The sequence below is a fragment of the Tenrec ecaudatus genome, chromosome 10, assembly GCF_050624435.1.
Source record: "Tenrec ecaudatus isolate mTenEca1 chromosome 10, mTenEca1.hap1, whole genome shotgun sequence".
NCBI lineage: Eukaryota > Metazoa > Chordata > Mammalia > Afrosoricida > Tenrecidae > Tenrec > Tenrec ecaudatus.
This window is the reverse complement of record NC_134539.1, coordinates 32,458,903-32,474,553: the sequence shown is the minus strand read 5'-3', so window position 1 is coordinate 32,474,553 and position 15,651 is coordinate 32,458,903. Positions and strand designations below refer to the sequence as shown.

At 54.1% G+C, this 15,651-nt stretch overlaps 1 protein-coding gene across 2 annotated transcripts; it reads left to right on the top strand.

Annotated features, from left to right (window-relative positions):
- The first annotated feature begins 4,745 nt into the window (after positions 1-4,745).
- Positions 4,746-15,592, top strand: ATOSB (atos homolog B). 2 transcript variants are annotated; one of them, XM_075560086.1, is made up of 9 exons: positions 4,746-4,862; positions 11,680-11,823; positions 12,033-12,981; positions 13,103-13,161; positions 13,343-13,448; positions 13,572-13,730; positions 13,927-13,995; positions 14,079-14,254; positions 14,385-15,592. In XM_075560086.1, exons 3-9 carry the CDS (start codon positions 12,109-12,111, stop codon positions 14,536-14,538), a joined length of 1,596 nt encoding a protein of 531 aa, XP_075416201.1. In that variant the 5' UTR covers positions 4,746-4,862; positions 11,680-11,823; positions 12,033-12,108; the 3' UTR covers positions 14,539-15,592. The 2 variants fall into 2 exon arrangements, with proteins under 2 accessions (XP_075416201.1, XP_075416202.1); XM_075560087.1 differs by lacking the exon at positions 4,746-4,862 and adding an exon at positions 9,063-9,288.
- Positions 15,593-15,651: the final 59 nt, after the last annotated feature.

The window sequence follows — 15,651 nt, the reverse complement described above, 5'->3', positions numbered from 1 at the left end:
AAAGATGTGGCTTTCTATTGCCGTGAACAGTTGCTGTCTCAGAAACTCACATGGGCAGTTCTAGCCTGCCCTATATACAGGGTCACTCTGAGTCTAAAAGGAGTGGATGGCAGTGAGTTTGGTTTAGTTTTTTGATTGCTGACAGATCTAGAGGTCATTTGGTCCACAGCCTTAGAGAGGTACTAGAGAGATTTTTCTCTATTTCAAAAGTTACAGTAAGGACTCAGATTTACTAAGTTTCTAAGACTGGAGAAGAGAAATGGTCTCTATGCCCTTCATAAATGGAGAAAACAACTCTCATTTACTCTTAACTACCCAGTGTCCTTCACTCCTCATACAGTGGTTCTTGCCAAAAGTCTTGACCAGGAGTATGTACACATTTCATCAGCTGCTGCAATCAAACGTATCTTTGGCACTAAAAGTTATCAAGGAACACTGAAATAGGATTCTTCAGTTGCCCAAACCATTCTAGGCACTAAAGTAGTGTTGCTTGGTTTTGGAGACATAGGACAAAGAGTGTTTCTGTGCACCTGCAAGCTAAACCCACTGTCATCTCTTGGTGACCCCACAGGCTACTGGCCTATTATTTCACACTTGGGGGCATGGAGAGCAACAATGGGATGGGGTGGTTGGGCAGGCAGCAGAGACAGTGTCAGGTGTTCCGGGGGCGGGGGGGGGGGGGCTTTCAACCTCCTGAGTGACTTATTGTCTTTAACCCTCCCATTTCATTTGAGACCCTCTTCTTTCACAGGAAGATAAAAAGCACATCAATATTATCTCAAAACAAAAGACTTGGAGCAAGTAATTTGTCAACATAAATAACCTTTGTCCTTATGGCAATATGTAGACAATCGCCTGGGAAAGAAGGTATGCTTAAAAACAGTAAACAATGAGGTGACATGTTCAATGATAACCCAATGGTCTCTCTTTTTTTAAATCATTTTATTGGGAGCTTTTCTAATTTCTTTCTTTCACAAACATACTCAAAAAGGGCACATCCAGTGAGGATTTGGGCCAGAAGACATAAGAACAGAAAAATAGAGGTTTTCTTCAAAGTTTTATCTCCTATAGCAATGAGCCTTTGTATAACACAAATGCATGTAAGTTTCTAGAAGAGAGGGGCGTGAAGCAATAGCTTAACCTGATAAAGAAACGGGGATAGAGAGGTGCCAGAGGGAGCCCTGACTGTAAAAAACACATCATGAATAGTTCCAGGACTTTCAAGAATATTGAAAAAAGTGGAGTGCCGGAATATTCACTTTTAAGTTGTTTGCATAGATACATTTTCCTCCTTATGCCTCTCCCACAGCACCAGTGAAGTCTGTTATTCACATAAATGTCTCCTGAGAGTGGCTTTGGAGGAATAAAGAAGTCCACACTTAGGCTAGAGGGGGAAAAAACAGGGGGAAAAAGAACAGCTTAAGAAGAACTGAGAATAAACAAGGGCCAAGGACTTTAGGGCAAGTGTATATATATATTTTTTTGTCATTTGATTTGCTAGTATTCAAAAAAGCTTCATTTGTATTTATTCAGCTTTCTGACTCTGTGCTTGGGCCTTCAGCCCTTTCCCGGAGTGCCCGCAGGCCCTGTCCACATGGTCTTTTTGTTTTGGACAGCCTCATGAGAACCTTACGTCTCCCAGCATGGATCCTGGGCACTCGCCACACTGCAGATTTTGGTGTTTTACCAGCCTTTTTGGTATGAAGGTAAACCACTCTATTTCAAGGGTTCACAACAGCCTACTTTTGTGAGAGGCTACATTGTAGGACCGCCTACACTAGTAGGTCAGACGCTGAGCCATTTTTGTGTTTGGTTGGTTGGTTTTTTACTTTTTAATCATCTTATTGGGAGCTCTTACAGATATCGCATCCCTACTTCATTCACATCAAGCAGTATTATACAATTGCTATCACAATTGGCTTCAAAACATTTTTTTTCTTCTTGAACTCCTTGATATCAGCTCCCTTTTATCCCCCCTCTCCCACCCTACCCCCCAGTAACCCTTATTATTATTTTTCCCCTATAATAGGGTGGGTGGGTTTTTTTTTTTGCCATATCTTACACGATCCAATACATCCAGTCACATAAAATTCTGTTGTTTGATTGCATTGAGTCCGAACCAGAGGTCAAGTAGGACTGCTCTAAAACTATTCTTGGGAAATTAAACAACTCTCCAGTCCTAAAATTCACAGAGGGCTCAGGGTGGCCCTGGGCTTCCCATTGAATGTTGGCTATAGCACAAGAGCCAATTTTGTATCAAAAGAGAGGGTGTCTCCAGCTGACATCTCAGTCCCAAGTGGAACAAAGAAAAAGCTTTGGTTCCTCATTACTGATATTTTATCTACAAAAGCAGGAAAGCCATTTGGGTGGGCCTTGTACACAATCAGTAGTTTACACAATCCCTTTTCCTTTAAAGGAAGAAGCTGCAAATAAACTACCCAAAACACCTCTCTTTTGAGCTGCAAGCCAAACATTCCCAGGGCTTGACAAAAACAAAACAAACAAACAAACAAAACCCCCTCCTGGCTCTCTAGTCCATTCTGACTCACACATTTGTAACTGTACCAAGCAAGACAGAGAGTGAAGCTGCTCCTGAGGGTTTCCATCTATGGAAGCGGATAGCCTCCTCTTTCTCTGCGGGGCAGCTGGGAGGCTTGAACTGCTGGCTTTGCAGGTTAGCAGGCCACCATACAACCCGCTATACTTTCAGGGGTCCTTTGACAAAACCAAGGCCTAACTGTATGGGAGGTGGAGACAGAGGTGGCTCAGTGGGCCAAGGCCTGGGTTCCCATTTGGTGCATTGTAAGTGCAGCTACCGCTCATCCTCAGAAGAGGCTTGTGTGTTGCTATGACGCTGAACAGGTTTCAGCAGCAATTTAGTCTCTTTCTGAAAAAAAAAAAAAACGGAGTCTGTGAAAGCCCTGCAGGCCATGGTGCCCTCTACTCTGATCTATCTGGAGTCACCGTAAGTCAGAATCCAATGGGCAAACACTGAATTTCAAGACTAAGACCCACAAGGAAGAAAGCCCTGGCCATCTACTTGTAATAATCAGCAAATAAATGGTCTGAAAAGGCATAGAAGCAGTGTTTGACCTCCTCTGATTTTCCAGTTGGGAAGGAGAACCAAACTTCACATCAGCCCAAGGTCCATACCGGACCGTTATACCTCTACCATTCAATCTTCTTACCAATTCTGACACCAGTTTCCCTCCCATGGCCCCTCTGCTGGGTTGGATAATTCATTGCAAGGGCCCACATAAAACTCATAGACAATACTTACGATTGTGGGGCTTATTGGGGAAGGTAACAGGTGACAGTTCAGGATCAGAAATGTTTGGAATATAACTCTTTGATCAGGGTAGTATCTTCTCTGCCATGTCCACAAGTCTCCCTGTGATTTTTTTCCCACTACACACACTTTCCAGTTTTACTCTATCACTATATAAATATTACTGGATAGATATTTGTATGGATAAACAATATGCTAAGGAGCATAGAAAGTGCCAAGGGCAAAGAAAGTGCTGTCATTTTGGGGCCTAGCACACCACTGGCGTGCAGAAACCTAGCTTCATTTACTCACGGAAAGTCACAGAGGTCTAAAGAACTTGAGACTTTTCGAGCTCTTGTGGATTTGCAGCTTACAGCCATACTCCATCAGGTCTGGCATTGTGAGGGCCTAGATGGGCCCTAAACCCAGGCTCACGCAGTTCCACAAGAGTCCTGTGCTGCCATCTGCGGGTAGCTGGGAGGCAGCGACCTTGTCTGCTGCTTGGGGATCCAGGAAGGTGTGTGGAAGAGGACTCGGGGCTAATTAAATTATGGAACACATGTAATTATTACACAGTTCACTCGAAATCTATAGAACGGTCCCATTTTTCAGGCAAGTGCACGCCCTCTTAACCCCATAGTAGCACTAAGACTGGTAAGAGTCATAGACCACCTGGCTGACCCACAACAGGTACAGCTCTGGGCTCCTACCTTACAGAACCCAAGCCTGTCTCACCACAAGGTACGTACGTACACATACGTAGGCTGCAGAAGCGGCACGAACCTAGGACCGCACTATTCAGATGTCTCCATTTGCACAGACCCCCAAGACGCTTTGCACGACCTTGCAAATCTCACGGCCCGTCCCCCGCGAGGACAAACGCGCGTGAACCCAGACGCCCCCACTAAGGGTCCCAAGTTCCACAGGCTCCTCACACTACGGCGGCAGCCTTGGGCCGTGCACCTGGGCTCCAGCCCCGGCTGCCCACCTCCACCGAGATGTGGTCCGCCTGGGCCCGCACCAAGTCGGCAGAGGCCCCGCCCCTCTAGACCTGTCATCACAGAAGCCGCACGTGGCCGGGTGGGACCTCGGGCGCCCAGCAGCCATCACTTTGTCTCCTCTGCCATCCACTGGGGCCGCCGCTGCCAATCAGAGGCAGCAGATCCGGGCAGGAGCGCGAGCGCCCGGGTGAGACGCGCGGGTGGGGGCGCGCAGAGCCTCTCCGGCGGGGGGGCGCCCGTGCTGCCCGGCTGGAATCTGAGGGGGTGGGTCCTGGGGAAGGGGGCGGCGTCGGGGGCGGGGTCAGGGGCGGGCAGGCGGAAGATCGTGGGGAAAAACAGCGAGGAGGAGGCGGAGACGCGGAGGGGCGGGGCCTGTGCCACAGGGGCGGAGCCAGAGGAATTAAAGAAACCTGGAGGAGAGTCGGGCCGGGAGAAGGAGGGAGGTGGGACAAGGGAGGGGGTGGGCCCAGGGGGGCGGGGCCGGGCCCGGGCTAAAGGGGCGAGGTTTGCAGGCCCAGGCTGCCGCTACGGCTGCTCAGTACCTGCCCCAATCCACTACTTCCCCAGGTGCCACAGGACTCACGGAACTACAGGTGTGGGGGGGGCGCGTAAAGAAGAAACAAGGATGGGATTGCGTTTGGGCGGACGTGAGGAGGGGGCGGGCGGTGGGCACAGTTAAAGGCGGAGAGGATCTGTAGAATGCTGGGGGCAAAAGGGATTTGGGGGCTCAGTGTGTGGACGAGGAGGTGCAATCTCCTAGGGCCCTGTGGGGGGAAGGGCGGGAGTGCTTTGTGGGGTGGGAGGCACCATGTGAGGGGGCGAGGTCGCTGTGTGATTTGTTGGATTGCAGGGTGTTATCTCGGGGTGCTTTAGAAAGAAGGTGGGGGCTGGGCTGGAGTAGGACTAGGGGGTGTTGGGGAATGACGCTCGCAGGGGGAGGTGATGCAGCTGTGGAAGGGGCGAGCCGCTGGTGCTTTGTTTGAGAAAGTGTCCAGTCTTCTGGGATGGAAGGTGATGGAATGAGTGGGGTGAAGAAGCTAGTCGGTAGTGCGCCGTATGTCTCAGACGGCTCCCAACTCCACTTTTGCCCTAGCACTTGCACCAGGACTTGTGTGGCAGACTCCTCAGTCGGCTCTAGTCCTGTCCAGGTCTTGGCCCCAGTTGATGTCTCTGGGGACCCTTCCCCATTTGGTTCCTGTCAACACCTCCCGCCCCCCACCCCCTTCTGAGTTCCTGTTCCTCCCAGAAGCCTGCGTTGGTCCCTGTTCCTCCGCCCTACCCACCCCCCTACCCACCCCGCTGGGCTGGCTCTACCCTTGTGCTCTGGGTGTGCTCACTTCCCCCTTCCTTCCTTGCCCTGGGGCCTGGCCTGGGCTTTGCCCGCCTAAGCCCTGCCTGGACTTTGTACTCAGTGGACAGAGACCCTGCAAGACCCAGATCCCACCCCCGATGCCACCACCAAGATCTCTCTTAATAGACCCCTCCAAGTGACTGCTGGGTACTATGTTGCCACTTGTCCCAAACTGATTTGCCCCACCTTCGCCACTCCCCTTGGGGAGGAACTCTTAAGAAAAACAAAAGCCTCTGCCATCCACGGAGCCTAGAGGGTTCCTGAGCCGGGAAAGCTCTGTAGGAGCACACTGGTGGGTTTGCACGCCAATCCTGGGGGAACCCTGGTGTCCTCAGAATTGTCGGGTTTCTGTGAGAGAGGGATACATCTCAGGGATCTTTGATCAACGTTGGGAGAGGTGGCTCTTTATTGTAGGCTGTACCCAGGAAAGGATGTGCCCCCCAGCCACAGCTGACCATCAGAGCTGACACTGGGGCTCAGTCCCATTGGGGCTCCTTTGGTTCCCTGAGAGGAATCCCCAGAGTTCCTTTTGCCCCTGAGCTGGCTGGGAGAGGGTGGGAAAGGCTTGGTTTCCACACAGTGGCTGAATTAGTGTAACAATGTTGATGAAAGGGGCCCCAAGCCAGCCTCTTAACACAACCACCCAGTAGCTAGGAGACTGGCTGAGAGTGTATGTGTGTGGGGTGGGGTGGGGGTGGTGGGGTTGTGGTTGAGGCCAAACAAAGCAGTGGGGTAGGCAGGGGTAAAGGAGGGCCCACTGAAGCCTTTTGAGGAGGAACTGATTGCTATGGCAACACGGCTTCCCCGACTGTCTCTCTGAGAAGGCGGGCCTGGCGATTCAATACAGCTTCCTCAGGACCGGCAGCTTCCTTAGCACTGGGGTGTTTGTGAGAGTGGGTGGGTGGGGCTCAAGAGAAAGGGCATCAGTTTCCTCTGTTGTGACTAGAGGTACAGTCTTTCTACGTGGAATCAAATGCAGGCCATTTGGATGCCTGGGGAAGCCTCCCAGAACGGATATGCCTTTAGATGTACAGCTATAAAAGGCCCGAGTTGGGCAGGGCCTCTGTGGTCATTTATACAAACCCCATATTTTATGGATTTGGAGATTCAAGGCCAGAAACGGTTGCTTGTCCCCAGCTCTCCCCGTGGGAAAGCAAAAGTGTCTCAGTTATTTCTGCTGCTGTAGCAGGAATTCCACGAATGAGTGGCTTACCTGAACTGAAAGGTATTTTCTGACAGTTGGAGGCTTGCTGTCTCAGGACCCTCACTTTAGGGGAAGGCTTTCTCTCTGTCTCAGCTCTGGGGGAAAGGCACTGGTCTCTCTGAGCATCTCTTCTTGTGCCTTGGCATCGCTTCCCCTATCTCGGTTTTACTCACTTGCTAGTGTAACCCCTTTTCTGTCTCAAAAGAGATTGCTGCCAAACATACCCTACAAGAATCCTGCTTCATTACTTCCCCTTCCAATTGGGATCATAACCATAGGCATAGATTAGGATGAACAACACATATGTGGGGGGAGCATAACAAAGGGCTGAGACCCAAGTTTCCTCAGGGCTTGTGCACTTAGCCTGTCTCCTTATCTCTTCCAAGCAGAGTTTCTAGAACACTCAGTAAACATACTGACTCTGCGAATGCTGTCCTATGTAAAACAGACAGTCGCTGCTGTCCTAGAGCTCCTGTTCTAACGTCTGTATGTAAATGTGTGTGAATGTAAGGATGAAGCCGACTGAGGGCTCAGAGAAGCTGGGCAATGTCTTTTCATTACACCACGTTGACTCCCCCCCCCCATAGAGATAACGAGGCCTGGGTTTTATGGTGATAGCAGTAAAGCAGAGCAGGGTGGAGCCACCTTTGGGTGATTTTTTCTGCCTTGTCTTCCTAGTAAGGTTTTATTAAGACAAGTAAGCTCTTACATTGATAACCTGTCATTTTGTTCAGGGTGCTGAACATTTTCTTAACCCTGTTTCTTAGCATTAGAGAACCAGCAAGAAAATCTGTAAAAGGCAAGTGTGGGGGCAAGTGGGTGATGCTGTTTATTCCTACCCCCAATCAGAAGTGAGGAGAAGGGAGTCTAGAAGAACTTGCTTGTCTTAGGTCTGGGTCTCAAGGAGGAAGTAAGGGAGGAGAGCCTCTTCCTGTCTAATGACAACCTTCAGGACCCATGGGTTTCACAGCACAGGCAAGACTGAGTCTTGGGCCTCCTGTAACCTCTGTGAGATTAAAACAGTGGAACCTAATACCAAGGTCTGAGTTTGAGTCTTCCCTCTTTGGGCTCTGGTGTTTGCTTCCTGCTTCTGTAGACATCTGGGAGAAAAAGCCTCCTAATTTCCAAGCTATCTGATTTGCCAAGAGATGCAGAGAGCAAGGTAGAAGGGCTATTTATTTTTCTTTTTTTAGGTTGCCCTTAGACCAGCCCCTCTAAAAAGTGTTGCTGAATACCCAATCCTTGCAAAGATTTCCATCCTGGTCTTGAAAACAAGAGAACAAGGGCTAGGGATGGTGGTTCTGCTGCTGCTCAACATGGCTGGGTCTGGGCTGGGCCTGGGGCACAGTGACTCAGGGGGAAAGGTAAGGAGTTTCGAGAGAGCTGTGAGTCATGAGGTGAGTTCCGTCACCAGAATTGAGCACATTCCTCCACTATGGGCAGAAGCCCTCTTAGCCTTTTCACCAGGGGGCTCCACTTCACTGAGCAGGACCCTGTAAGTAGAACAGGGCTGGCAGAAAGGATGCAGTAGCTTGATCTCAGATGGAAATTGAGAGACACAAGAATGATAACCTGGATTCACTCAGGGCCCTTCAAACAAAGACAGCAGAGCATCCATATAAGAGAAATTGGTTGCCGTTTGGAGATAATATGGTCAGTTGTTTTTCGTCTGGTTTGGCCTGAAGGAAGCTTCCTGGGCTCCAATAGTCCTCTGGTCTTTGGAGTGCTGATTGGAAGATGGAAAAAGATGAATGAAATTGGGGAGCATTGGGGGTCTGATGTAGAACAGAAGAAAGATTTTGGGGGTGGTCGACTGTCCACGAAAGTCCTGGGACTTTCTATTAGTCAGTCCTGGAAGAGGAAGGACTGGGTGAGAAGTGACCGAGCAGCAAGTTGCTTTGGACTTTGGCAGATTAAGGGTTAAAGAGATGGGCGGGGCACCTCCAAGTAGACTTGCCCCTTCGTGGACCAATAGGAGTGCGTGTCTTGGACAGGGCGTCCCTTACCCTTGAGGTCGCCGGGGGGCTGGCCTCTTATGAGCCAATGAGCTTGACCGCTTCCACGATGGGCGTGGCCTATTGGAGGGGGCGTGGCGGCGGCGACCGCCGCGGTGAGGGTGGTGGGGCTCTGGGCGGGGCGGGCGGCCCCATCAGCTGGTAGGAAATGGCCTGTGAGTCAGAGGGGCAGCGGAGTTGGCGGCGCGGAGCCGGGCCGGCCCCGGGGAGGGACCGTCGCGGGGAGGGGCGCGGCAGCGGCTGGGGGGCTGCGGGCGCCGGAGCCCGCTAGTGCTGCACACGAAGCTGAGCAGAGAAGAGCCTGGCAGAGCAGAGCCTCAGCCTGAGCCACCCTTTGTCTGGGTTGGGGGCCCGTGGCGGGGAGAACTGGGGATCCGAGGGGAGGGACGGGGACTGGACTGAAGGGCCCGGAGCAGTGGCCGCCGCGGTGGAGCCGATTTGGGAGCGGGGTGAGTCTGTGCCAGGGGAACAGAGCCAATCTCCGGAGCCCCTGTGGGGATGGGGCCTGCCACACACTGTAAGGGAGGGCAGGGGTGAGAAAGGACCTGGGAGGCTGGACAAGGGGTAGGGGGTTGTCCAACGCCAGCAATCCAGGAGCCAGAGTGAGTCAGCTGGGATCGGTTCGGAGGAGTTGCTGAGGTTGGTTCCCTCTCCACTGAGGGTGGAGGGCCAAGGGGTTGGTGAGAGAGGAGAGGGTGGCCTGCCTACCCAAGGTGGTGGTCCATGCACACATTCCCCCTAGCCTGTGTGGATGGGAGTGTGTAAGAGCAGCTGGAAGCAGTTCTCAACAGGATGGGGGTGGAAAACCCAAGCATAGGAATTCTTTCTGTCGCACGCCCTGCCCAAGGCTGAAATGGCTCTCTTTACTACTGAAGGGAAGGGGCAAATGAGGCCGGGAGCTGGAACCTCTGTGGACACTCACCCACCCCACCTCCCAGGCCTAGCAGGTGTCTGAGGGGACAGAGCCCATGGTATTCTGGGACTTGTTGTTTTTTTCTGGCCTTGCTCCCTGGGCATGTTGGGAGGTGTAGTCCTTGTCAGACACAGCCTGGCACAGCTGTTTGGCACGCCAGCTGCTGCCCACCCCCTGCACTGGAGGGTGAGGTTCAGCCGACCCCGCCCCCTCTGCAGTCCTGCCCCATGAGTCAGCTTGAAGCCATGGTCTAGAGCCAGACTGGTTGGGTGGCAGGCGAATAAGTCTTGGAGCTTCTTGAAGGGGCGGGGAGCAAGAGGGCTCTGGGATAATGAGCAGGTGCCAAGCATGCTGGGGTCAAGTAGGGCATCATGTCATCACCTGGCTTCCCCATGGCAAGGATTCAAAAAGTCACTGGGATGACCTGGAGGTGAGGGCATTGAGGAAAAGGCCCTTCCTGAATCAGAATGGCTTGGGTAGCCAAAGGAGAGGTGAGACCAGGGCAGGCTGCCCTCTCAGACAGTGGCCTTTGCTGCCCTTGCCCTTTCCAGCAGTCTAACCCCACCCCCTCAGATCCCTTCACCCCTAGGGAAATTTTCTTAGGGGATCCCAGTTCTAATGAGAACTTGAGCTTTTCAGTCCCTGGGTACGAATCTCCTCCCCACCAACTCCCTGCCCACTCCCACCTGTGTAATTGTTGTTTCTCCCTGTAGTATTATTCCCTCTGCCTAGCTCACTGGGGAGTCTCTGCACTGTCAGGACTATTACCCAGCTCTCTGGGGCTTGCACGCCGACGTTTTTTGAGCCCTGTTAGTGCCTACCCTTGTGCTTGGTGGTGGGTAGAGAAGTGGGCACAGGCTTATTCTCAGGAGCCCTATGCCGAGACTAGGAGGTGCCTTAGCCACAAGAGCAAGCAGAGCTGTCACTGGGTTGCAGGAAGTAGTCACACTGAGGTGTCAGAGGAGACAGAGGCCTATGGGCTGGGGTAACCAAAGTAGGCTTTCTGGAGGGATTGGCCTAACCCAGGAGAAAGGGTAGAGGCTGGGTAGGCATGTGGGGGGCAATCCTTGAAGGAGAATGGACATTGTGAATGACAGGTAAGTAGCTCAGGCATTGCCCAAAGGAGAAGCCAGCCCCTCAGGGGCAGTAGTTCCTCCTATAGCTAAAGATGACCTTCAACTTGACATTACCCATACCCACTCTGAGCTGCTGAGGGTGGCTTAGTTAGCAAAGCCCATCTGTGCCTGGGCAGAAAAGAAGTGGTTTGGGTGTTGGATGTCTGAGCTGGGGGGGGAGGGGCGGGGGTGTGTGGAGAGGTGCTTCCAGCTGCCTTATCTCGAGTTTGCAGGCCTGGGGGTGGGGTAGGGCCTGGAAAGTGCTTTCCAGCAGCCTCGTCCACCAAAAGTGTTTTCCATTGGATTGCCTCCTGTGTTAAAGGGACAGACTGCTGTGGACAATTTGGGACTTCAGAGTGGAGGTTGGTCCCTCTGATGAGTTCTGAGGGGGTGGCCTCTGCGAGGCCTCTACCCCAGAATTCCCAGATGGCGCTTGGACACGGGCAGATGGGAAGTTGTTGCAAGACCCAGTGGCCTTGAGTGGGAGGACCAGCGTTTTACTACAGCCACCTTTCAGCTGGGCCGGGTCTCCTGGCTCTTAGGACATCTCATTCCCCTCCCACCTCAGGCAGGAGCCCCCCTATGAGCGGTCCTGCCAAGTGATCATCCCGTCTCAGCTCACTTCTCACATCCCTATGACTTTGAACCAAGCCTTACCTCTGAGTTACTCTGCTCCCTGCGCCCTGGCCCACCCAGCCCAACACATCTTTATTGAGGAGCGTAGCTAGGAGGACACGCTATGAGCCCACCACCCAAGAGGGGCTTGACTAAAGCCTCCAGGCATCCTGACATATCTTTCCTTCTCTCCACAGGGCCCCACTGAGCCCAGGAGCTGCACGGAATGGTGGCAGTCACCTTGCCAGTGCAGCGGGCATGGACCAGACTGCAAGCTAGTGGGGCGAGGCATCAGGCAGAACAAGGGAACTCACAACGAGGCTTGAGGCCTATTCATTGGGGTGAGTGCCATGGCAGTCAGAGGAGCCGGCTCAATGGGCAGCCTGAACTGAAGCTGTCATCTTCTCAGGAGCTCAGGGAGTGGCCTCTTTAGCCCTTGATCCGGGGATGCTGACGTTCCCCTCCCAGGAGCCCCTCAGGATAGTGTCTTCAGGACAGGGATAGGTTTGCTGAGTCCTCTGACCACCTTTTCTTCTCTTTTCTTGCCCAGATGTCCCCAGGCCCCCCAGCTCAGCTCCAGCATAAAGGCCGTGTGGGGGGGCCCCCCTAACCCAAGGGGGGGCTTCATGCGCCACGTGCAGGCGGAGCCGTCTTCATCCTCAAAACCAGAGGCTGGCCCTTCACAGCCTCCAGCCAGGCAGGGGGCCCTCCAGGGTGGCCTGCTCATGGGCTACAGCCCAGCAGGGGGGGCGACCTCCCCCGGGGTCTACCAGGTATCCATCTTTTCCCCTCCAGCTGGTGTCTCTGAGCCTCATAGGGCCCTGAAACGGCCAGCCCCTCCCACTGAGGGTCCCCGGGAGCTGAAGAGAGGCCCTGGGCTGGGGGCCAGAGAGGGCCTACCTCCTGAAGAACCATCTACTGTGGGGCTCTTGCGCCCTGAGGGACTAGGTCTGGGACTGGGTGTGGCCAGCCAGCATTTCTCCCATCATGGCCTCTGTGTGGTGGAAGAGGGAGGTAGCTCCAGCTCACCTTGGACTTCAGGGGCCCCATCCAATGCTTCCTGCAATACTTTGCACACCAGAGACTGGGCTTCCCCAGACCCAGGGGGTCAGGGGGGCTTGGGGGAGCCTCCAGGGCGAGCTCCAGGCCACCTGCACACACTTGACACTGATTTGCACAGTCTTGCACACACAGGGGGTCAGAGCCCAGTGACTGGGGTGGACAATGGGAGCAGCCCCTGGCCTAGGGATTCCCCTGGCACTGCCAATGGGCACAGCCCCGAGCACACACCCCCTGGCCCTGGACCTCCAGGCCCCTGCCCCACCAAGCGAAGGCTGCTTCCTGCTGGAGAAGCCCCGCACGTCAACTCTGAGGATGAGGGGCCAGCCCCTCGGAGGCGCCGGGGAATCCTGGGCCAACTTCCTGCTGCCAACAGTTCTGATGCCAAAGCCACACCCTTCTGGAGCCACCTGCTGCCTGGGCCCAAGGAGCCTGCGCTGGTAAGCCAGCTCCTTCCAGGGGCATATCTGAGGGGGTATCCATGAGAGATGTGCCTGGGAGAGGTGGTAGTGAGCCCCGGAACCCAGCTGCCCTTCACCATCCTTGCTTTCCTCTCCATAGGACCCAACGGACTGCAATCCTCTAGGGCGAAGGCAGAAAGGTGCCCGTCGCCTGAAGCTGTAAGTGGCCAGCTCTCCCTCTCCATTTCACTGAGAAATGGGGCCATGAGTCATCATCCTCTGACTGACCCTGGGGCAGGGGACCTCAGGGAAGGGGCTCAGGGAGGGGCCCAAGGGCATGAGTAGGCATCCCAGAATATCTCCAACCAGCCCACTGTGTGTCCCCCCCCTCCCCTACCAGGAGCTCCCTTCGAAGCCTCCGGAAGGGACCAGGCCTGCTGAGCCCCCCCAGTGCCTCCCCCATTCCTACCCCCACCGTCAGCCGTACCCTGCTGGGCAACTTTGAGGTAGCTCCCCTTGGGTACTGTGATTGGGGAGGGTCCTGGGGACAGTGGAGTGAGGGGACGTGGCTTGGGATAACACCTGATATGTTTCTTCTCCGCCCTCTCCCCACCCCCACCCCAATCCAGGAATCATTGCTTCGAGGACGCTTTGCACCATCTGGCCACATTGAGGGCTTCACAGCAGAGATTGGAGCGAGTGGGTCCTACTGCCCCCAGCATGTCACGCTGCCTGTCACTGTCACCTTCTTTGATGTGTCTGAGCAAAATGCCCCGGCCCCCTTCCTGGTACGCCTGACCCTGCCTCGAAGTCACCTTGTCCACACGATGAGGGTTCAGGGTAGGACACGTCCTTTTCAGGTTCCTCCTCCAGGAGAGTCAGGAGCAGGTGGGGAGACTTTAACACGGAGCAGGGGGCAGGTCCCAGGGTGAGAGGAGGAGGAGCATGCAGGGCTGATGGCTGATGGCTCCATGGCCTTCCCAGGGCGTCGTGGACCTGAACCCCCTGGGGAGGAAGGGTTACAGCGTGCCCAAGGTGGGCACCATCCAAGTGGTGAGTTTTCTCGAAGGGAGCGGGAATGGGGAATGAGGAAGTCCGCCCCTAGGCCCTACCAACCTTCCCTGTCCTATCCCCAGACCTTATTTAACCCCAACCAGACTGTGGTGAAGATGTTCCTCGTGACCTTTGACTTCTCTGACATGCCTGCTGCCCACATGACCTTCCTGCGCCATCGCCTCTTTTTGGTGCCTGTGGGTGAGGAGGGAAATGCTAGCCCCACTCGCCGCCTCCTCTGCTACTTGCTGCACCTCAGGTAAGGACGAGGGCAGAGGGCGGAGGCTGGACGCAGGACGCCCAGGTAGCTTTTGCCTAAATGGGCTCTCCTCTCGCCTTTGCTTCTCCATGGTCTGGGGTCTTCCCTTGATCACACCGCCCTCCTCCAGGTTCCGGAGCTCCCGCTCAGGTCGCTTAAGCCTGCATGGAGACATCCGCCTGCTTTTTTCCCGCCGGAGCCTGGAACTGGACACAGGGCTCCCCTACGAACTGCAGGCCGTGACAGAGGCCCCGCACAACCCTTGTTACTCCCCTTTGCCCTGATTGTCAGCGCTCTGGACCCATGCCGGCCCTCCACCTGCCCAGCTCATGCCGTCTCATGCGGAGCAGACACACGCAGAGGTGGCGAGAGACCCTTTAGGCGGGAATTAAAGCCCTCGCCATGCTCCTGCCGGAATTGCTTACTTGGGTGTTGAAAGCTTCTGAGCCCGACTCTGGGTCCTCCTCATGCCTGTCTCCTCCCTTGGGCTTCCCAGGCCAGCTCCGGTGGTGGGGAGGGACGAGAGCCACCCTGAGATTGTCCCAAGTTCCCAGGCAAAGTCATGCCAGCGTTGCCTCCCTGTCCCTGGGCAGGGACCACTTATGACTTTATTTATTTTTTATTTATAATTTATTCAAATTCGATTGCCTTGTGGTGACCTTCCAAACCTGATCATTGGCTTTGCCCCTCCTTCCTTCCCATTCCCATCTATTTTTCCAACCTCAGGAGTTGAAGAGGCTCATGTAGGGGCTGCGGGAGAACTTCTCTCCCAGCTGATGGCAGAGGGGGGACCCCAGAGGGACTGAGCTAGTAGCCAAACACTCAGCTTCTCCTCTCCTTCCGGTTTCCCTTAATTTTTCTCCCTCTCTGGCCCTTCTCGGAAAGCCAACATACACGTGTGCACAAGCTTGTGTGTGTGTGTGTGTGTGGTGGGGGGCGGTATGTGTGTGAGAGAGTGCATGCATGCACATACACGTGGGGGTCAACAACCCCTCTCCTAGGGCTCCACACTCCAGCTGCCCCTCTCTTGCCTGGGTCTCCTAATTTGGGGGTCCTGACTGAGGAAGGTGTCCAGGGGCAGAGTCAGGGCTAAGGATGGGGGTGCCTCCTCTCACCTGGCCAGATTCTGACCCACCTACCTCATCTGGGGTGAGGGGCACCCCTTAAACTTAATCATGTGGTTCCCAACTACCCCATTCCCCACACCAGACTCTGACCCAGCCTGAGCACTAAACTCCTGGGGTTGGACTGAGGGGAACAAGCATTTGCTGAAACTTGAAAAATAACAGGAAAAAAATTGTACCTGGTACTTTTTTTTAGGAAAAAAAAAAGAATAAATTCTTGTTTGGAAACTTGAACTAAGTCCTGCTTTCTACTGGGGAGACAATGGGCAGGGG